The sequence below is a fragment of the Coniosporium apollinis genome, assembly GCF_000281105.1.
Source record: "Coniosporium apollinis CBS 100218 chromosome Unknown supercont1.41, whole genome shotgun sequence".
NCBI lineage: Eukaryota > Fungi > Ascomycota > Dothideomycetes > Coniosporium > Coniosporium apollinis.
The window spans coordinates 222,629-242,742 of record NW_006913303.1 but is presented as its reverse complement, the minus strand read 5'-3'; the positions used below and the strand labels follow the sequence as shown (position 1 = coordinate 242,742).

The following is a 20,114-nucleotide window of genomic DNA, read 5'->3' as shown; positions in this document are numbered from 1 at the left end:
CTCGCCAAACTGCCACGATGGGCGGCAAATGTAGCGGCGATGGCATTATGGGCAATCCATTCTTTGCCATGGTAGAACCCTTCTGTGAGGGCCGCGATTTTAGCAAAGCGAAGCCTAAAATTATATGTTGAGCAGCCGAGCTTGACACGCAATGGTTCATCACTATGGGACATGTTAGATTTTCCGAGAGCACACGCTTGGGGGCAATCTGAGATGTACAGGGGAATTTGGAGATTAGAGACCTGATACTCCATTGGGTTGCCAGACAAAGCAGGATGTGCAACGTCCTCGAGGATTGATCTTCTCAGACGGGGCCATGCTCGAGAAGCGAATCGCCTCGACGGGCAGTGGAAAACCAGCACGCGAACAGACCAGGCTCTATGCTCAGATGTATTCAAGAGCGCTAGCATGATATACGACCGTACCCTATGCTGACGGGGTGCGGTGAGGTCTGGATAATAGATAGGCCATCCTGGAACCAGATTAGGTCGGAAGTTTAACGATTGAGCACGTGACAGCATACAGGGAACCTCAGCATCACACTTATTGGACGGTATCAGATCCAGAGCTGGTAATCTATACTCCTAACGTATGATAGCGGCCGTATGTGAGTAGTGGATTTGACTCCACAAGATCACAAGATCAAATGCTGCTGCTCCCACAGTAAAGTACTTCCATCTCCAGTACCGTTTCATTTACACCTCCCGGCCTTTACGTCCGAACCGCGGCAACTCGATCGTGCTAAGGACGGGTGAAATTGAACGCGGCGGGTGTGCTCGTGAAAAATTCGTTCACACGCCCGCTACCTTCATTTTAGATGGTCTCTGGGCCTCGGTATTCTCGTTCGCCGTTCGTGATCCCCGCGATCTCACTCGTCCACATGCTCCTACAGGACCCTTTATCACCACATTACCCCATCATCTCCGTCTTTTCCCCATCTTCCTTCCAGCTTTAGACCCCATTTCCCACACTATTTACCACAGCTGTCACTTCATCCCAACACCACATCATCAAATCCTCCACCATGGCATCTCCCCGTAAGCACCCATCACATGCGCCGCTTCCGGTCACCTCCATGACTATGCTAACGACCAACGTGCCCACCAGAGCAGCTCCGCACCACCACCACCGATCTCCTGAAGATCAACCACCCCGTCATGCTCGCCGGCATGAACGTCGCCGCAGGCCCCAAGCTCGCGGCGGCGGTAACGAACGCGTACAGTCTACCCTATCCCTTCACACGCTCCTTAGCTTACACACAGACAGCGGCGGACTCGGAGTCATTGGCGGTGTCGGCTACACGCCGGATATGCTGCGCGAGCAGATCGCCGAGCTCAAGTCCTTCCTCAAGGACAAGAACGCGCCGTTTGGCGTTGATCTGCTGATTCCGCAGGTTGGCGGCAGTGCGCGGAAGACCAAGTAAGCGCCCATCTCATCGTCACAGATGTGAATCCATACATCCCGGCACAGCCACTGATGTGCCGCTCTCCCACAGCTACGACTACACCAAAGGCAAGCTCGACGAGCTCGTAACAATAATAATCGACTCGGGCGCCAAGCTCTTCGTCTCCGCCGTCGGCGTGCCCCCAGCACACATCGTCAAGCGCCTCCACGACGCCGGGGTCCTCTACATGAACATGATCGGGCACCCGAAGCACGTCCCCAAGTGCCTCGAGCGTGGCGCGGACCTGATCTGCGCCCAGGGCGGCGAAGGCGGCGGGCACACCGGCGACGTGCCCACGACGATCCTCATACCCACCGTCGTCGAAATGTGCAAGAACGCCACGTCGCCGCTGACCGGGAAGCCCGTGCAAGTCGTCGCGGCGGGCGGTCTCTTCAACGGCCAGAGTCTCGCAGCAGCGATGATGCTCGGCGCGTCCGCCGTCTGGATCGGCACGCGCTTCGTGCTCTCCGAGGAAGCCGGGGCGCCAAAGGCGCACCAGGAAGCCGTGCGCACCGCCTCGTTCGACGACAACGTGCGCACGATCATCTTCACCGGCCGCCCGCTGCGGGTGCGCAAGAATCCCTACATCGAGAACTGGGAGGACAATCGGCAGGCTGAGATCAAGGACCTGACGGCCAAGGGCCGCATCCCCGTCGAGCATGATCTCGAGAAGATGGGGGATGATATCGATGATGAGACGATGGATAATGCGCGCCCGTTTTTGATGGGCAAGGCGGCTGCGGTGGTTAATGAGAGGAAGAGCGCCAAGGAGATTGTGGATGAGATGGTTGGGGATGCGGTGCAGTGGCTGCAGAAGGGGAACTCATGTATTGTGAGCAAGAGCAAGTTGTAGAGGGGCTTCCAGTAAGGTCACTGTAGGTTAGGTCTCATTGGAGTCACGGTCACGTGAGGTATCCCACCTTAGTAAAGTTTACTTGCTTGAACTTGTCTTGGTCTGCCGCTTGTGTCTTTCAAGACTGACGTGTGAGACGTGCGTGAGTGTAGAGATTAATCACCCGTTATTAAGACTCCTTACGCCCCAACCCCGAGCCCGTCATTCCGAAGCTCTTCCGCTGCTCTAAATATATCCAGCGATCACCGGACGATCCACGCCCCATCTACTTCGTGTGAAACCCGCTTTGTGTCTCGAGCCACGCTCCAAAGTCCAGCAGATCCGGATGCGTCTTCTTCAGCTCCCCTATATTCGCACCATATCCCTCCTCATAGAACCACTTCATCATCAGCCCCATCTCCTTCACGGCCCACAGCATGCCATGCGCCAAGAATTCGTAAGTCGTTGGTATTTCATCGCCCGTCTTCTCCCTGAAGACCTTCGCGGCTTCGGGGAAGGATAGCTCGTCGCCGGCAAGCGAGATATACTTCCCACTGTACTCTTCTGGATTTATGAACGCCTTGGCCGCGAACACGCCAATATCCCTCACAGCGATAAGCTGTAGCGGGCGCTCCTTGACCGCAACCTTCCACGCGGTGTTAAAGCCCTTGCCCATAAAGTCCGGCGTCATGTTATCGAAGAAAGCGGTGGGTCGCAGGACGCAATAGCCCATCTTCTCGCCGTTGGCGGTCTGCGTCTCGAGATGCTTCTCGATGTTGTGCTTGCTGATGAAGTGCGGGATGTAGGTTGGGTTGGAAGAGGACTTGTCACCGCCGCGGTCGACGGACGCGTAGACGAAGAAGGAGACCCCGGCGGCGAGGGAAGCGTCGATTAGGGCTTTGCCTTGGCGCTCTTCGGTTTCGGGGGAGGCGCCTTTGCCCATGGGGACCTATAGATGTCAGTCGCGTGATCTTATATCGCCGGATGGAAGTATAGGTACCTGGACGCTGAAGACACCCCATATCGGCTCGGAGGTGACTTCCTTGGCGCTCTCGAAGATTGCGGGACAGTCATCCATGTTCCCCTCCACGAGCTTGATCTTGGGGGACTTCTGCGCGAGCTTCTCGGCTGAGGCGGAAGCTTTCGTGCGCGTGAGAGCCAGGATCGTGAAGTCTGCATTCTCGGCCAGGAGGGCGTCGATGACGGCGCCGCCCTGCTTGCCTGTAGCTCCTGTGACTAGGATTGATTTCGACATTGCTGCTCTGGTTTGGTCCCAGAAGATGTTGTTGTTTGGAGGAACGGAATCGGATTCTTGGGCACATGCTTTGCCTATGTGCCGGAGCTGGAGGGGTCCCGATAGTGATGTCATGCGAGCACGTCCCCTGAGACGCGTATCGTCGTCTGTTCAGAACCTCCATCGCTTGGCCATAGACGGCTGTGTGAGCGGAAAAGAAAATGGTGATTACCTATCTTGGTGAGAAGGAAAAGAGATGTATACGTTCTTGCTCCTTCTTCAGCGTCCCTGGTCTCCGCCTTCCGTAGTAGATTTCGATACCTCTTCACGTCGTGCGCAATAATGGCCTCACCGCGAAACCCATGCTTCATTAACCATTATCTACACTACCGCATATATTAGGCTGCAAGAAGTACAGAAGGGCTATCTAATTAAATCTCTATACATCTTCTATCCTTATAAGAATTTTGTTGTTTTATTAGAAGGGGGCGTGGCGATGGTAAAGCGAGGCACGGTTAGATAAATATGAGTTTCATAACGAGATTTCCGCGGTGAGGGTATTATTGCGCACGACGTGCTCTTCTTTCAACCAGTACTTACCAGTACGATAACGGATGTGAGCAAGTGTACGAAAGTTCATCATCCCTTTCCTTCTGGACGAGTGTTGTCAAGGCTATTGGGAAATGCTATCAACCGGGGTTGGCCTCCTGCTACAAGGCGACATCTACATCTCGAAACCAAAACCCCTCACGACGGCGCGTCGAACCGTTTGTTCTAATGCCGTCAGCCAAACGGCAATTGCACTTCCCATATTCGATGGTCAACCGCGTAGACTCCGTTCGTGTGTGAGTTCTCGCTTCCTGAGCGAACGGCGTCTGGACCTCTCTTGAACATATCTTGATAGAAGGACCTCTCTCAGACAGAATCTGACCAATCAGAGCTATCCGGTGACAGTTTGTTAGTAAGTAGAAAGAGCGAGCCCATAGCTAGCCAACAAGCATTCGCTCGCGACCGCGTATCATCGTACGGACGGTGGTTGAGAGGTTTGGCGATTAAGGCATGAGCAGTGACATTCAGTTTCAATGCTTGGCCTCAGGTACGGTCTCAAAGGGTTCTTTGTATATCTTTTCCAGCTGGAGTTGAACCAGGGACCGTTCTGATTCTACGTCTCCGTACCTCCTTGAGCCGTTCCCCGTTGCACCTTATCATACTCCCAGCCGTCGACGCCACTCACCTGCAGCCGCTTTCCCATCGTCAATCATCATGAGCAGCAAGGCGTCCGAGGCTACCAATCCGCCAACCAGCTCTGAAGCTCCCTGGTACGCAGCCTATCCTGCGGCAAGAAACAAGAACCCATCAACTCTCTCACGAGTGGACCTGCTAGCCAGCATAAAAGAGGGCAAGAAACCCGGCAAAGATTTCGTCCTTGTTGATCTACGCCGCACGGACTACGAGGGAGGTACAATACGTGGCTCCATCAACCTACCAGCTCAAAGCCTCTATCCTACCATACCCACATTGTACACGCTCTTCAAGGAGGCAAAGGTTGGCACGGTCATCTGGTATTGTGGTACGCTTCCTCGTTTGAATCTGTATACATCCGATTGAGCTTAGCTTACCGTGACACTTTCCGCAACAGGATCATCTCGCGGTCGTGGAAACCGCGCCGCCGCCTGGTTTGACGATTATATCGACGATCGAGGGGACTCGGATATGAGGAGCGTGGTTCTTGTGGATGGCATCAAAGGTTGGGCTAGTGCTGGGAGAGATTGTGTTGAGCTCATGGACGAATACAAGGAAGAGGCATGGCGTAAATAGGATAGGTGCTCCTGAAGTGCTAGCAGCATAACAAAACACGCCATTGATGTCAAGCAGAAGACTTGCTGTATAACACGTCTTGTAATATAGTGCCGACGTCAGCCAGTCGGCGCAAGGCATAATTCGAACAGTAAAATTTAGGCATCACGTGACTGTACCATAAGCGGCAGTAGGTACCTATTTAGGCGACCCAGATTTTACTGTCTTTTATCACTGGAGCGGGACTTCCGCTCCGGATTTTGACCGTACGAATCAGAGCTCTGTAGTGACAGATGCGGCAACAAAACATCTTGTCCCGTGGCCGCTGGGCGAGGTAAGTTATCAAGGTCCAAAAACGACGGCAAGAGGCTTCTTCTCGGACCTCTCAGCAAGCTCTTCTCTACGTTTAATACTTTCGATCTGCTTAGTGGCGTTTAGGGATCCAGTCAATGCGATCGTTTCTTTCCCGTCGTAGAAATATTTTTTCTGCTTTGATCCAGCGCTCTTGTGAGCGCTCGTACAAGTCCACTTCCCATCAGTCTGCATTCCTCTCTGCCAAGATGACCGCGGCTGAGAACAGTGGTAGCGTGGTTCCATCTGGCGATCTCAACAACACGCAAGCTGCACGAGCATTCGTCAAGATAGCACCTGATCTCAAATATCTTAAACGCACTTTGGCCATTCCACCATCGGAAGACGCGAAAGATGTTCGAAAAGCATATCGGCCCTTCCTTTTGGACGACGAAATCAGTAGTAACGACTGGGTGTCGAAGTTGGAGCTCAGTACCGCCATGAAGATGGTGGAGCAAGAACTCAAGAGCACGGAGGGAGACAGGTTGAAGGTTTTGGTTTTATATGGCAGCATGCGGGCGCGGTAAGGGGTTCAATCTTACACTTCATACGCGGCCTTGCCTTGGTGCGCTCGAAGCTGACAGGCCGCGCAGATCGTATTCACGTCTTGTTGCGTATGAAGCCGCTCGCATCCTCTTCCGGCTCGGCTGCGATGTCCGCGTCTTCGACCCTACGGGACTACCAGTCAAGGATGATGTTCACCATGCACATCCAAAGGTGCAGGAGCTGCGGAATCTGAGCAAATGGAGTGACGGTCACGTATGGGTGTCACCTGAGCAACACGGCAACCTCGTAAGCAACTGTTTCTATGTGCTCGCCGTCGTTAACACCTCCACTCAAGCGGCCGTTGGGCTTTCACCACTGACATAACTCCTCTCTTCGTAGACTGCGGTGTTCAAAAACCAAATCGATTGGATCCCACTCTCCACTGGCTCGGTCCGCCCTACTCAAGGCCGTACTCTAGCAATCGCGCAGGTATCCGGCGGTTCACAATCCTTCAATACCGTCAACTCACTGCGGATGCTCGGCCGCTGGATGCGCATGTTCACCATTCCTAATCAGAGCTCTATCCCCAAGGCATACACGCAGTTCACCAACGAGACCGCCGAGGAGGGCGGAAGTAGACTCATGCCCAGCGACAACAGAGATCGCCTCGTTGATTGCATGGAGGAGTTCGTGAAGTATACTATTATCATGCGGCCTCATTTCCATCTGTTTGAAGACCGGTTTAGCGAGCGGATCAAGCGGAAAGCTCTTGTGGATGGTTAAAGGTCTAAGGATCAAGTCGCGTGCATAGTCAAAGCGTTATCACAATGAGCATAGAAGTAGACTGGATAGAGAGTTCTACAAATGACTTGATGCGATTGTGGGTTGCTAATCAGGAGAACCTTCTGGTCTTGGCGTCGGAGGTTGCGGCGAAGATTAGCCGACCTGGTCGTATTTCATGTGGATGACAGCCCACAAAGTCATATCAGCCTTGCCCCACGCCTCCACAAACCCGCCAACTCACCAACAACACGTAAAGAAGCCTCTAAACTTACTACAACATCAGTCACAATGTCAGGAACTCACGGACGCACCGACTGGGCCGAGGACGACGATGACCTAACCCTCGACCTCCCCCAAACGCAAATCATTAAGAACAAGGACGGCACCGAAACGATCATATCCTATAAGATCCGCGATGATGGCAAGAGGGTGAAGACAACGCAGCGGATAAAGCGAACGGTGATCAAGCGCACCGTAAACCCTCGCGTCGCGGAGCGAAAAACCTGGTCCAAATTCGGCGCCGAAAAAGGCAAGCCCGTAGGCCCGCAGTCCGACACCACCAGCGTGGGCGAGAACATCGTCTTCTCGCCCCGGCCGGGCTGGAAGGCGAGCACAGAGGACAAGAGCGAGGTGGAGAAGAAGAAGGCGAATCTCAAGGATGCTAAGATCAAGTGTCGTATCTGCAGCGGAGACCACTGGACCACCAAGTGCCCGTTCAAGGATACAATGGCGCCAGAGGGCGAGGCGGGGGCGGCAGAGCTGGCGGATGATGTGCCGGAGGTGGCGGGTGCGCTGGGGGGTGGTGGGTCCAGCTATGTGCCGCCGCATTTGCGGAACAGGGGCGCGGGGACAGGTGAGAAGATGGGCGGGAAGTATGAGAGGGATGATCTGGCTACGCTGCGTGTGACAAACGTACGTCAATACAGGAAGGGTATGGTAGAGTGTCGGCTAATATTGGATGCAGGTCAGCGAGTTTGCGGAAGAGAACGACCTCCGCGACATGTTCTCGCGTTTCGGTCACGTCACGAGGGTGTTCCTCGCAAAGGACAGGGATACGGGCAGAGCAAAGGGCTTCGCGTTCGTCAGCTTTGCCGACCGGACAGATGCTGCCAAGGCGTGTGAGAAGATGGATGGGTACGGCTTCGGGCATTTGATCCTGCGTGTCGAGTTTGCAAAGAAAGCTACATAGGCCTCGAATGTTGGGGATCGGGTTGTGATTGTACAAGCGGATGCTCTAGGAAGGCGAACCGGTCTCTTTGTGATTCGACAGGCAGCTGAATATGCGTGAGGATAATAAAGATGGCAAAGGATTTGCAGGATCAAGTATCATCTCACTCATCCATCACAGTCACTTGGTCATGGTGCATGAGAAACGTGATTTCCGATTGCTTCTACGAGTTGGACTCCTTGTGAACAGCAAATCTTATGCTGTATGTGGAGAATTGAAATCGCGTGGAGCGTATCCAGAACAGCTTCACTCAGATATGCGTTATGTAAGCAGTACGGCGCGCTGCCTGCAATCACGTCAAATCTCCTTTCACTTCATAAACTTGACAACCTCATACATCTCAACTTCGACATCGTTCAGCCATGTCAAACTTCAGGCAAGCAAATGTTGGAGAGGCGGCATCCCACGAGCAGACGAACTACTATGCAGGTCTCCATATAGAGAACAGCGAAGAGGAAGATTCAGCAAACGAATTGCTAGAGGAAACGGCGGGGGAGACCGCAGATGATTGGGAGGAGAGTGATGACGAGGTTAACAGCCAGGCTGGCGAAGAGATCCTGCCTTGGAGTAGAAACCGTCCGCGTAGGCGTAGGACCGACACAGCGATACAGCGCAAGTACATGGGCAAGTGCCTTACCTGCGAGCAGCGAGGGCATAAGTGGCGGGCATGCCAGAGCCTTTGCACGCACCACCTGCGCATTATGGATGAGCGGATCCGTCATAATGGCCAAGAGTGCCCGCTCAAGGGCCGGCTCTATAAAAAGCACGGAGTGTCCGACGCGTTGCTCGCGCAATTCGAAACAAGCGCGATAGCCAGGGCCGCATTAGAGAGAGAAGAGTTGAGGCCAAGGATCGTGTTAGTGAGAGAAGAGGAGGTCGAGCGCGCCTATCAGGAGGGCTCAATGGCCGGGTGGGAGGACGCTCTGCAAGAGGGCGAAGCGCGTAGGCAGCGGTCTTCGGGTAAGACTTAAAGCCTAGAAGAAAGCTCTCATAGTTCGTACTGACTTTTTTGTAGAAGCTCAACGCGCGCCGCCTAGAAACACCAGCCCCATTGAGCTGCCTACCCAAGAACCAGAATACTCAGGCCACGACAGGAGAGCTCGTCCTCCTCAAGAGTTAGAGTACCCGCACTACGAGATGAGCGGTGGGCATCCTCCCCAAGAGCCGGAGTACCAGCACTATTACAGGGAACCTCGCTCCCCTCAGGAGCCAGAGTACCCGCGTTACGACTGGGAAACTCGCGTCTGGCGGGAGGGTAGAATGCACGGGCGGGAGGAAGCTCTACCAAGAGTCATAGCGCACACTCAGCAGCCAGTGTACCAAGAATACGGGAGGAGACCCTACACCCCTCGGGAGCCGGAGCATCAAGACTACCAACCGCGCATTCGCCTCCCTGCTCGGGAAGCAGAGAACCAAGTATACGGAATGGCCTCTCGCCGCTCTCCGGCGCCGCGACGTCGGGACGACAGCTACGATAGGAGCAGTTTCCACTACTCCCCGCCGCTGCGACAGGAGTACGAGGGATACGGAAGGAGTACTCGCCCCCGTTCCCCGTTGCGAAGGGAGTACGGCGGCGTCTACGTCACCATTAACCCCCGTTCCCCGCCGCGACGAGAGTACGACAGCCGCGGAAGGGACGAGTACGACTATGAAAGGAGTATTCGTCCTGTCCGCCCCCGTTCTCCGCGGCAGCCAGATTACGACAGCTACGAAAGGCCACGGCGAAGAGATGAGACTGGGCGCCATCCGGAGCCTGGGTATGGGTATGGGTACGGGCACTTCCCTTACCCCTACTCGCCCTGGTACCCGTCATACCCGCCGCCGCCGCCGCACTGGGGTTATCCGCCGCCCTACCCTTCGCCTTCATACTCTGATCGGCGGACCCCTCCTGAGGATCGTGACCGTCGCAGGCAGTGATTCGCGGCAGGTCAGTCTCTGCTGGCCTTTGTTGGTCGCGAGTCTTCCGGACGGCTGCTGGCTCTCATTTTTAGTCGCATCTCGTGGCTCTTGCAAGTTCCCATCACCGCAGAGCTATCATATGCACTCTGGTGTTCGTTCGCAGGTCTTTCCGCGTGGCCCTTGCAGGTTCTGACAACCGCAGGGCGATCAGACGGCCGCTGGCCCTCATCGAAGGCGGGAGATGGAGCTGAATCCTATGGGATATCAAAGAAGAATTGAGCGCGTCCATGACCAGGTACTTGCAGAAGCCATAATGTAACATAGCCTGGCGAAGTTTCACCCGGAAAAGCTACTGAGTCGGACTTGGATTCTACCTAACAGAGACCAATAACGGATCAGATGCCGTAATCGCCAGAAGCTCCTATACCTGTATCAATATCAGCAAATCGAAGAGACCATCATCCCCGAACAGTACCGTATGCCCCGGATCCATGCAAACTGCCGCAAACGCCCCCCACAAACAGTCCCGCAGCCAACCCGCCGCAGAGAATGACACCTCAAAGCCTCCCAGTGCAGACCAGAAGGTTCAGCACGAAAACCGACCCCAACAGCAAGGACACACACCCCAAGCCGACCTCCCGGCCTACAGACGCACCATCCGTCTCCGGCCGGCCGGCTATTCCCTCAAACTCGAGCCTCGCAAGTTCGACCTGGTATCTACCGTTGCCCATCTGGCGCGTGTAGCTGAGGAGGATGTGCTTTCCGTCCGGCGTCTCGGGATCCACTACGCCGGAGCCGTAGAAGGGAAAATCGGTCGGCTGGGCCTGCGGAAGTCAGCTGTGAGGGATGCCGCACATTGGGGTGAAGTAGCAAGGATGACAAGGCTGAGGGTGCATGGCTTACGTCAGAGTAAACAGACGGTGCATAGTACAGCCTGTTAAAGTACTCCGGGTGCACCTGTCCAGCATAGTTGTATCCGTGTTTCGTCGGCGGCGAGCGCCAGAGGTTCATCTCCGGCGACCAGTAGAACGACCCCAGTGCCTCAATGTCGTCTGGTCCGAGAACATGTCCGGCCTTCCCGTGCGTCGGGCCTCTTGGGGCGCTGAGGTCGAGGTAGCGCAGGTAGAACGTCGAGTCCGCTACGTTGTTGAAGTAGATCATCAAGAAGGTTCGGAAATACGGGCTGAAGAAGATGGAGCCTGAGGAGAAGGTGCCGGCGAGGTAGAGGTCTTCCTTGCTTGCAAGGCCGGATAGCGGTTGTGTTTCTGCCCACATGTGTAGACGGGGATGGTAGTAGCGGCGCTTTCGCTCGTCTTGGATGACGTCGAGGGGGACCTGCGCGAGCTGGAGACCGTACGCGTCGGCGCCGAAGAGGTAGACAAAGCGCGCGTTGGGGCTGCCGCCTTGTACTGCTGCAAAGCCTCCGTATTGTATCGCGCCGTCTATCTTGTCCACTAGCCGTGTCACTTGCGGGCCGTCCTGCGTTATGTTGATGGAGAGCAGCGTCATGCCCTCGGCGCGGAGGGTTACTTTCTGTGCCTGAGCATCGACGTGGACGCGGGGAGCCCACAGGATGGCTTCCTCGGTGCTGATGGGGAGAGGGTTTGTCCCCGGCCCTACGTTTGTCAGTTCTGTACAGCCTCAGTTCATAGCAAGCTCGGCCGTCGGTCTAGTGATGCTCTCCGCTGGCCTTGCCCGTGACTGGCTGGTGAGGCGGCGCACAGCGTACAGATTGCCATCCTTTCCTTGCCCTTGTGCGCATCGTTGTACTTCTTCTCGTCCTCGGTGAACGGAATCCAGGTGTGATCTATACGGTCGCCTGTATTGTCTCCAAGGTCCTCAATCGCCGCAATGTCGTCGTCGGGGTCCGAGGCGTACGCCACGCTGTTAGAGACGAAGGAGAGTAGGTTGTGGTCGCGCTTCGTCACGCTGCTAGTGTCGTCGAAGAGCCATATTATCTTGCCGCCAATGGCGACGGAGTGTCCGCCGTCGCGGAAGACGCGATCTTCGAGTTGGTGGCTGCTTTGCTCGCCGAGGATCTTGACGTGCTTGACGGCTATATCTGGCAGGCTAAGACCGAGCGCAGACTGGAGACGGAGCGAAGAGGAGAAGAGTGTTGTGAGGAGCTTCATGGTATGGGGATGTTTATCCAGCACTGATCAGAGTGTTGAGTGGAGATATCAATGTGGCGACGGAACTTTGGGTTGGACGTGTTACGCAAACATGGCAACCACGCGACACCAATTGCCATGCGCGGGAACCGTGACCGGAAAGCACTTCGGAAGTTGACGAAGATGGGAATTCTCCATTATGTGCAAAAATGGAAGTTCTGCCGTAGAAAGGTAACGGGAAGGGAAAACTGTCCGACGGTGCATCCAGAGAGCCGCAGCACTGTAAGAGGTTCGCAAGTAGTCGTGATGCAGAACAGCGCTTCGTGACTGGCGACGACTTCCAAAACCCTTTTTGGATCATCGCTTCATGCATGTTCTCCTCGCACCGGTCAGCTTATGCGCTTCGTCCTTTCCAAAGCCCTGCAAACGCGGTTCTTGGAGACGCTAAGTAACATGGAGGCAAGATCTCAGTACCCTGCAGAGGTTATCTAGGACCCCTCAGCATCTCTGCGTAGTTCCACTACGAAACACAGCAGCAACGGTGCCTGCATCATGGTTTGATATAGTGATGCTCGCCAGTCTCAAGCACCTCAATTTCATCGCCGACCCTGACTTCACCACCATCTGCAGACACAGGAGTCATCTGCATGCCCAGGCACGGGCTCGCTCCTGCTCCCTCGTCAACAAGTCGATAAGATCGCAGAGTGCTCAGTGGCTCATTGTTGTCTTTGACGCCCGTCTTAGGGTCAACATTGGGCAGCACACAGCGTGCGGTGCGGCAGGAGACTTGGAACTTTGTTGACCCTATGCGAACGAACTTCCACGAATCTTCAGCGAAAGGGGGAGGGCCAGTAACTTGATGTTCTGTCAGTAATCCATCGTCAACGACCAAGAGAGTCAGGGCTTACTGTAGATATTGGCGCGGAAGCGGATTGCGTTCAACGACTTGGGGCCCTCCATTGGCAGGTGTGATTCGACATCTCGGACGCTGGCTAGATTGAGCAAGTGCAGGGGATACTGTTCAGGTTAGCAAGTGATGCCAGATGGTATTGGATGGTGTCCGCATACGCCATCAGAAAGCCCGATGACAGGCTGATAACCAACCTCCTCCTTCCCCGGCGCGCAGCGGTGGACTTCTCTATAGCTCTGCTTGTCGATACGGAAGAGAGTCAAGGGGTTGCTAACGCCAAGAAAGTACTTCAGCTGTGCGAGCACATTGGGTTCGATCTCAGTCCCCACGTTAAGGGCCTGTGGCGAGTCCTTGAAGACGGCCAATTCCTCGCGTGTGTACTTTTTGCGCTCGATACGTTCTGCCGTTGGATCGAATGGTAAGCGAAATGATACAGTCGGCTCAGCGGTCAAGCTGCCGGCTGCAAGCTTCGCTTTTATGACTGTCCAGAGGTTGGCCAAGCCTTCTCTGCTCATGGTGATATCGGGCGTGAACGGGAAGGTCACGACGATGCAGCCATCGCTCTTCGCCCATAGATTGTTCTTGGTGTAGGAAGATGATTTCGGATCAGGCACCCAGGCCTCCGTTTTGACTTTCGTGAGACGCGGAAACTGACGCGCCGTGATGATCTTCCAGGTATGGCTCGTCTTGCCGGTATCGAGCTCTGGCTGTCCACTAATGAGCTGAGCGAAGGAGAACTGACGATCGTACTTGATGCCTGTGCGGACAATTTCACCCTGAAGCAGCTCCACGGGGTAACAGCTCTTGATCGGATATACAAACAGAGCTTTGACCTTGCCAATCGGAGAGCCGCCGGCACCCTTATCCGGAGTATTGCTCTGCCTGTACCTTTGCTCATACTGGTCATCGAGATTACTACTCGTAGCAAGGCCCAGCTTGCGGCAGCCTGCTGGGGGCTTTTCTTGCACTCCTAGGCTGATCTGCGGAGTTAAGAAGAAAACGACAACTAGTGGGACTACGAAGACCAAACAAGTGAAAAAGAATGTAGCGGCTTCCCAGATAGCATCTTTCCGGGAAAGGGACTCCATAACGGAAGAGGGAAGTCTTCTGTATTGAGAGCGCCGTGCCTTTAGCACGCACGGTAGTCTTTAGATGAGACTTTTGTATCAAGACGCACTTTGCAAGCCTGGACGACAAGCAACATTAGGACTTTCAGTGGTTTTACTACGAGGAACTCCCATGGCTCCCTACGACCGGTGTTGAAGCTTCAGAGCGGAGTCGGGAAAGTCTCGGCTTCCATGGTGCTCCCGCTTTGATGACAATCGGCTTTTTGACGCGCTCGACGCATTCGACGCGTCAAGCTTCAAGCAGTCAAACACCAATGCTTCGTTTCCTCACTCCACTACTCCTCACGAGCCATGCATAACCTCCGTGGTCCTCTTGCGTCGCATCAGAACCCTTGGATAGACGCCCTACCGATCATCGCTCTCGTTACAGCAAATGGCTAGCAGCAGCGGCCAGGCAAGCGCAAGGCTGTCTTCTTCATCTTCTCGTGAGATCAACGATCAACCTATAAGAGAGCTAGTGCCACTGACACACCAGCAGATAGGCTTCCCACAGTATCCGCGTCGCAGGCACTGCTAAACCTCAAAGCCTCCGGATCCAGCGCGATATCTACAGGTTCAAAGCAGCTTGACCTGCTATTGTGCAGCAATGGAATCCAGAACAGGAGCGTAACGTCTGGGGAAGGCCTACGGCGAGGTCAGATTACCGAGGTACATGGATCGCCAGGCACAGGGAAGACGACGCTGGGGTACGTACGCATGACTTCAAAGCGTTCAAGCGTGTACGACTAGGGGTTGTTGGCTTCTCCTGTGCTGACCGGCCCGCAACAGCATGCAAACGAGTGTGTCAGCATTATATGGAGGTGATCGAGTGGTATGGGTAGGTGAGTGAGAACAGCTGGGTTGTCCAAGAACCACAACTGACCGCCCTGCACAGACGCGGGCACTCAGCTAGCCGGACCACGCCTCAATGAGCTTCTCACGTCCTTCAAACCCTCCAACGGAAAGCAAATTAGCTCTTCCGCTCCCGTCACTCCTCGCGACGATGACATCCGCAGCCGCTTCCACCATTACATTGCGCCGACTCTAGCCCATCTGCTAGCCATGTGCACGGCTCCGATGTTTCTACCAGCCGGAACAGCCCTTCTGGTTGTCGACTCAGTGTCGACACTGTTCGACAATGCGTACCCTCGCAACACAGACGATCGCTCAAACGGAAACAGGAACAACGACGGCAAGTGGGCTGCAAGCCGGAGGTTCTCAGTGATGAACGACCTGATGTCGAAGCTCAGCAAACTTGCGGCCCTGAACAACATCGCAGTGCTAGTTACGTGTCAGACCGCCACAAGGATGCGGGCAGGCCTGGGTGCGGTTCTGCTGCCCGCGCTTTCGGGGACCGAATGGGACAATGGCATCTCGACCCGTCTAGTACTCTTCAGGGACTGGCCGCCGCCAGCTCACAAGGACATGTCTGACGCCGACCGACAGCTTCTAGGCAAGGTCCGTTATGCAGGCGCGATAAAAGTCAACGGGGTAACGCTCGCAGATATTGGGACTGTCGGGAACGTAGTGCCCTTTACGATTCAAGCCGTAAGTGGTTTCCCCTGTTGGACTTTTTTCGTTGAACTCCCTCTAGCTTAATCAAACGCTAACTCCTTCCTCCAGCATGGCCTCGCAGACTTCGACATTCCGTCTTCCAGCCAGACTGTCCAGTACCACACATCACCCGTCCGACCACCGAAACGAACATACGCCGAGATAGCTGACTCGGACGGCGAAGAAGACGAGTACGGCTGGGGCAACGGCGACGAAGACGAAGTCCTGGCCGCCGAAGGCTTGGTCGATGATGCGCTAGCCATTGACCTAACGGCCACAGAAGCAGGGCCTTGACCAGAGAGCGGCACACGAGACGAGGACGAACCGTCTGACGACGCGCCAGGCCTCTCGCAGGTCTCCCTACTTAACCTTCCCACACCAGCCGTGCCTCTCGTTGCGAGCACGTCACAACGCTGCGTCTCACAATGCCAAGAACGCTTGAGGAAAACTTCTCGTTCCCTAATCCGGCACTTCGTCGGAGCAGAGATGACGCGGATACACGGAGGAGCGTCCGCTGCCGGAGGAGCATCCGCTGGAATCTGAGGAAGCCCTGACAGGCCAAGACTGCCTTATCATGCCTGCGCCACATCAACCACTCGTTGGGATCTTCAGCGAGGGATCTGCGCCGGAAATTGACACCGACATGTGGCAGTCTGCGCCAACTCATGCATGCGGCATGCATCGCTATCGCAAAACAGATCCCGTGTCGTCATGGCGTCGTGCCATTTCTCCGACCAATTCTCCGATGCCGCCCAACAGACCAAGCCGACACGGGACGTTTTGTGGAGAGATTTTTTTTTGGCGCGCTGAGGTGCCAAGATCTGGGGATCCCGCCGGACCCACCTCCGCACTCTTTCCGTCGCCGAAGAGGCGGGTGCGGGAAGCGTTTCATGCGCGTGCGTATCTTGTGGCTTACATCCCATGCCATCTCGAAGATAGCGGCTGACGCGTGGGAGTCGTGGATCGTTATCTCTGTGTGCGATTGCAAGATTTGGAGAGCGGCATTGTGATGAGTATCTCACATCGACATGATGATGTCGGCTAGTGCCATGTGAGGAGAAGCGGGAGCGGAGGAGACAGTCGTTGGCGCCGGAAGATGGAGCACTCGTTGGCGGAACAGGGGAGGAGATTACTCATGTGTCTGCTTAGCAGCGCTTGTACCGGTACTCAAAGATACACGCTCCCACGTTCAATCCAGGAGCAAGCTGCGCCTAATTATCCATTATTATGTGCTTTCTATTTAAGGTCTCGCGCTCCAGTTTGGCTACCAATCACTATATTCTTAATCTTCTCCATACTTGCATTGCATCCAGACGCGCGAGTTATGCATCAAGGGATCACAATGGGACCTCTATCAATATATGTACTATCCACGAAGACTGATACATCAGCAAACAGGCTGTCCGCAGAAGCAGGGTCTACAACTCCTGTTTGTTTCATATCTTAACATGCTGCCATTTCACCAACCCTCAGGATGACGGCCATTCTCTTCGCATTGGAGATACGAGAACGGGTCAAAAGCAGGTGGAAAATTTGGTTTGCGTACGGACACGGAGTACTAGAAAAGTCACTGTTTACTCATCCCTTTCTGCCTTTGGTGTGTAGTGAGAACTTCAGGTAGTCAGGCATGAGAAAGACCAAGACAGTAATATGCATCTGTAGATCTGAGAACCCCGTGGCAGACTGTGGTGTGGATTAGCATTGTGACTACTTCCCAAGCGCGCTTGGTCCAGCATTTATTGCGGTAATGTTCGCTCTAGTGTTACGATGTTTGACTCTCAGTAGAGCGACTGCCTAGACAAAAGGAAGCGGTTCGCATGCGACCGAGCGCCAAATGTCAGGCGTACTCTACCTATCTACTTTTGGGGCGTGAATTACCGCTTTGAGCTCCTCGAGTACGTTCGGTTCTCAGTCGCTGCAGGCCAGGTTTCTGAGAGGTTGCTTGCGTTCACACTGATGCCATCTCGGCAATCTGAGCTGTACGAGCTCTAGGTGCAGATCAATGAGGCGGTCAGATTTCGTGTCTCCGGACTCCGGAGCATACTGCCATGATCGAAGACAACAATCGCCTGCTCGCTGCAGCTAGCATCCTTCAGGTAAGAACCAAGCAGTAGCAGTTGAAGATAGTTCCCGATTAGGTAGTTGGTGATGCAAACGCCGTCTACCCCAGAAACTCGGTTACTGCGCATCGACGATCTCCGGACCAGAGGGGGATCGCGGGAGCATCCGACGTGCTGGTGTCGCGGGTCAGGGGATCGCTTAAGTGTTCGGGGCTTGGTTCAGTCGTGAGAACGAGACTGGGCGACGTTGCCGTCTCGAAAATGACGCGGACTGCTGAAGATCTTGCGTTTCGAGTGCTGGGCGATCTACACCTGACTCCGGTGGATGCCTGAGGGGGTTTGCACAGGCATGTAAATATGCCGCGTCTGGCGTCCCTAGTGTGAGTCGTCTGGCAATGCAGTTGTTCGGACATCTCTCGGGGACAAGTTGAGTTGAGGATAGAGGTTTGGTCGGTCTCCACAGCTTTTTCCTTGTTGTTTTCACTGTCAGATATGTCAGCTCGGTGACAAGCTCGGTGACAAGCTCGGTGACAAGCTCGGTGACATGTGTTTGAGCAGAGGCCCCCGGGGATCATGGCCGAAGCAGCTAGTGCCCGCGCTCCAGAAGGAAGAATCCGTGCATCACGCACCGCTGATGTTTTATATCTTATCATACGTTTGGCTGATCTGAACCCGACATCACCCGATCGACATGTACAAGGACATCTATCTCCACCAATACTGCGCAAGAATCAGAGTACCCACTACGGAAATTTGTATTTGGCAGTTGGGAGGGCCAGTTGTCATGATGACTCTGGGACCACGTAAGCTGCCGAGGTCCTTGAGAGCAACCATGCTCCCCAGATTATGTTTCATGGTGCGCTTGGTGATCAAGAAATTCCGGTGGATTTCGTCAGTGTGGAAACGGATCGGCCATGTGAACCACTGGTCTGCACAGCCCGCCGCGCCGTTAGAAAACTCTGTTTTTCATTTGAGATGCGGCGCCCACGATTATTGGAGCGGAAAGAGGATCATGTGGAAATGAAGGACGGGGAGCGTCTGGAGTGAGAAGATTTCCCTGCACGGTGTCTCCGAAGGCCTGAAGGAGACACCTCGCCGTCGCACTCAGAGACAGCCTGCCCGGCTTGTGCTGGTATTGGGACTCCACTGGCTGTCGAATCTCCAAAGGAACGCGATATCTTAACAGCAAGGAAGCCAGGGATAATCGAACACGCCCCACATTCCGACTTCATGACAGTTGTTCTCTCACCTCGAGAAAATTTCGTTCTTCAGCGGTGTCTTCCGGTGCCACATCGCCAGGCGCTGGCTCTACCAACTCTCCATCACAGCTCGGTCTGAAATCAACGGTGAACGTGAGTCCGTACCATGCATGAGCAATCAATGAAAGGATCGAAAAATCATGTCTTCAATCAATAAAGCTGCGATTCACACGAAGAGTAGTCCCCACATGTCGTCTGCCTTACCCCAGGATCGCCGGCAGAACACCTCCAGACTCTTTCCTTTTCCAGCCCCTATCAACCCCCACATACTCCCGTCTCAGACGCCATCGACGCTTACATTGCCCTGGGTGCATGTTGGCTGAGCGCCACTGGAGATAGACAGTTCCAGCGCTGTGGTTACAGTCGGCTAATTGGACAGTCGGTGAGCGCCTCTGCAAGCCCGCATCTGACATGTGCGACTGCTCTCCGCAAGATAGGACGCACAGGCACGGGAGAGAGACAAAGGAGGTGAGCGGCTCGCCGCATTTCACACATGCAGCCATGCTCCGCCATCAGTGGTTGATGTTGCGAGGAAACGCCCTTGAGGCAGACGTCGCCCAGTAATCTGCGATATAGCCTCGCTGGCCTCCGGGTTGGTCTGGCGATCTGGTTACTGCGACCTACCCCCATCCCCAATCGTGACACCTTACGTCTCACCTGCTCTGTCTTCTCGGCCCATGTTGCACGCTGCTTGGCCCCCCGGATGCACGCGTGCAGCAAGGTGACAGCTTGTGAGAACATCCGGCCGTTTGAAACCTGCTGCGCTCCATATGCTCTCTGAAATAATGACACTGCACATGCCCCAGGTTTCGTTCCTCCTGATCCTGACTCTCCACTACCCCGGATTCCGATGCACCCGGTTTGTCGCAGCGCAGAGATACGAAGATCACTGCGGCTTCGCCAGGCTTAACCGCTTGCATATCTACGGTATCTATCCCTTCCCCTTCTGCCTGCGCGCTGAGCACGCCCTTATCTGCCTCGTCCGCCCACCTGAGAACCAAAAGCCATCCCACATCTCCACACCTCCTTCCTCACTGTTAAGATAGTCTGAGCCTGCAAC

The 20,114-nt window shown here is 54.8% G+C and overlaps 9 protein-coding genes across 9 annotated transcripts; 6 read left to right on the top strand and 3 right to left on the bottom strand.

The window, feature by feature from the left end:
- Window positions 1-1,024: 1,024 nt before the first annotated feature.
- Window positions 1,025-2,297, top strand: W97_07539 (uncharacterized protein; the record flags this gene model as incomplete). Its single annotated transcript, XM_007785408.1, has 4 exons — window positions 1,025-1,037; window positions 1,108-1,216; window positions 1,267-1,419; window positions 1,496-2,297. 4 exons carry the CDS (start codon window positions 1,025-1,027, stop codon window positions 2,295-2,297), a joined length of 1,077 nt encoding a protein of 358 aa, XP_007783598.1.
- Window positions 2,298-2,562: 265 nt separating this feature from the next.
- On the bottom strand, window positions 2,563-3,531 carry W97_07538 (uncharacterized protein; the record flags this gene model as incomplete). The annotated part of the gene is made up of 2 exons (XM_007785407.1): window positions 2,563-3,225; window positions 3,277-3,531. The coding sequence occupies 2 exons, from the start codon at window positions 3,529-3,531 to the stop codon at window positions 2,563-2,565; spliced, it is 918 nt and encodes a 305-aa protein (XP_007783597.1).
- A 1,242-nt stretch (window positions 3,532-4,773) lies between these two features.
- On the top strand, window positions 4,774-5,328 carry W97_07537 (uncharacterized protein; the record flags this gene model as incomplete). Its single annotated transcript, XM_007785406.1, has 2 exons — window positions 4,774-5,080; window positions 5,150-5,328. The coding sequence occupies 2 exons, from the start codon at window positions 4,774-4,776 to the stop codon at window positions 5,326-5,328; spliced, it is 486 nt and encodes a 161-aa protein (XP_007783596.1).
- Window positions 5,329-5,867: 539 nt separating this feature from the next.
- On the top strand, window positions 5,868-6,927 carry W97_07536 (arsenic resistance protein ArsH; the record flags this gene model as incomplete). The annotated part of the gene is made up of 3 exons (XM_007785405.1): window positions 5,868-6,181; window positions 6,252-6,450; window positions 6,544-6,927. The coding sequence occupies 3 exons, from the start codon at window positions 5,868-5,870 to the stop codon at window positions 6,925-6,927; spliced, it is 897 nt and encodes a 298-aa protein (XP_007783595.1).
- Window positions 6,928-7,215: 288 nt separating this feature from the next.
- Window positions 7,216-8,116, top strand: W97_07535 (eukaryotic translation initiation factor 3 subunit G; the record flags this gene model as incomplete). Its single annotated transcript, XM_007785404.1, has 2 exons — window positions 7,216-7,839; window positions 7,892-8,116. 2 exons carry the CDS (start codon window positions 7,216-7,218, stop codon window positions 8,114-8,116), a joined length of 849 nt encoding a protein of 282 aa, XP_007783594.1.
- Window positions 8,117-8,517: 401 nt separating this feature from the next.
- Window positions 8,518-10,072, top strand: W97_07534 (uncharacterized protein; the record flags this gene model as incomplete). Its single annotated transcript, XM_007785403.1, has 2 exons — window positions 8,518-9,115; window positions 9,171-10,072. 2 exons carry the CDS (start codon window positions 8,518-8,520, stop codon window positions 10,070-10,072), a joined length of 1,500 nt encoding a protein of 499 aa, XP_007783593.1.
- A 539-nt stretch (window positions 10,073-10,611) lies between these two features.
- Window positions 10,612-12,186, bottom strand: W97_07533 (uncharacterized protein; the record flags this gene model as incomplete). The annotated part of the gene is made up of 3 exons (XM_007785402.1): window positions 10,612-10,878; window positions 10,958-11,670; window positions 11,784-12,186. The coding sequence occupies 3 exons, from the start codon at window positions 12,184-12,186 to the stop codon at window positions 10,612-10,614; spliced, it is 1,383 nt and encodes a 460-aa protein (XP_007783592.1).
- A 529-nt stretch (window positions 12,187-12,715) lies between these two features.
- On the bottom strand, window positions 12,716-14,163 carry W97_07532 (uncharacterized protein; the record flags this gene model as incomplete). Its single annotated transcript, XM_007785401.1, has 3 exons — window positions 12,716-13,020; window positions 13,074-13,182; window positions 13,234-14,163. The coding sequence occupies 3 exons, from the start codon at window positions 14,161-14,163 to the stop codon at window positions 12,716-12,718; spliced, it is 1,344 nt and encodes a 447-aa protein (XP_007783591.1).
- A 412-nt stretch (window positions 14,164-14,575) lies between these two features.
- On the top strand, window positions 14,576-16,029 carry W97_07531 (uncharacterized protein; the record flags this gene model as incomplete). The annotated part of the gene is made up of 5 exons (XM_007785400.1): window positions 14,576-14,627; window positions 14,681-14,888; window positions 14,971-15,023; window positions 15,077-15,729; window positions 15,805-16,029. The coding sequence occupies 5 exons, from the start codon at window positions 14,576-14,578 to the stop codon at window positions 16,027-16,029; spliced, it is 1,191 nt and encodes a 396-aa protein (XP_007783590.1).
- Window positions 16,030-20,114: the final 4,085 nt, after the last annotated feature.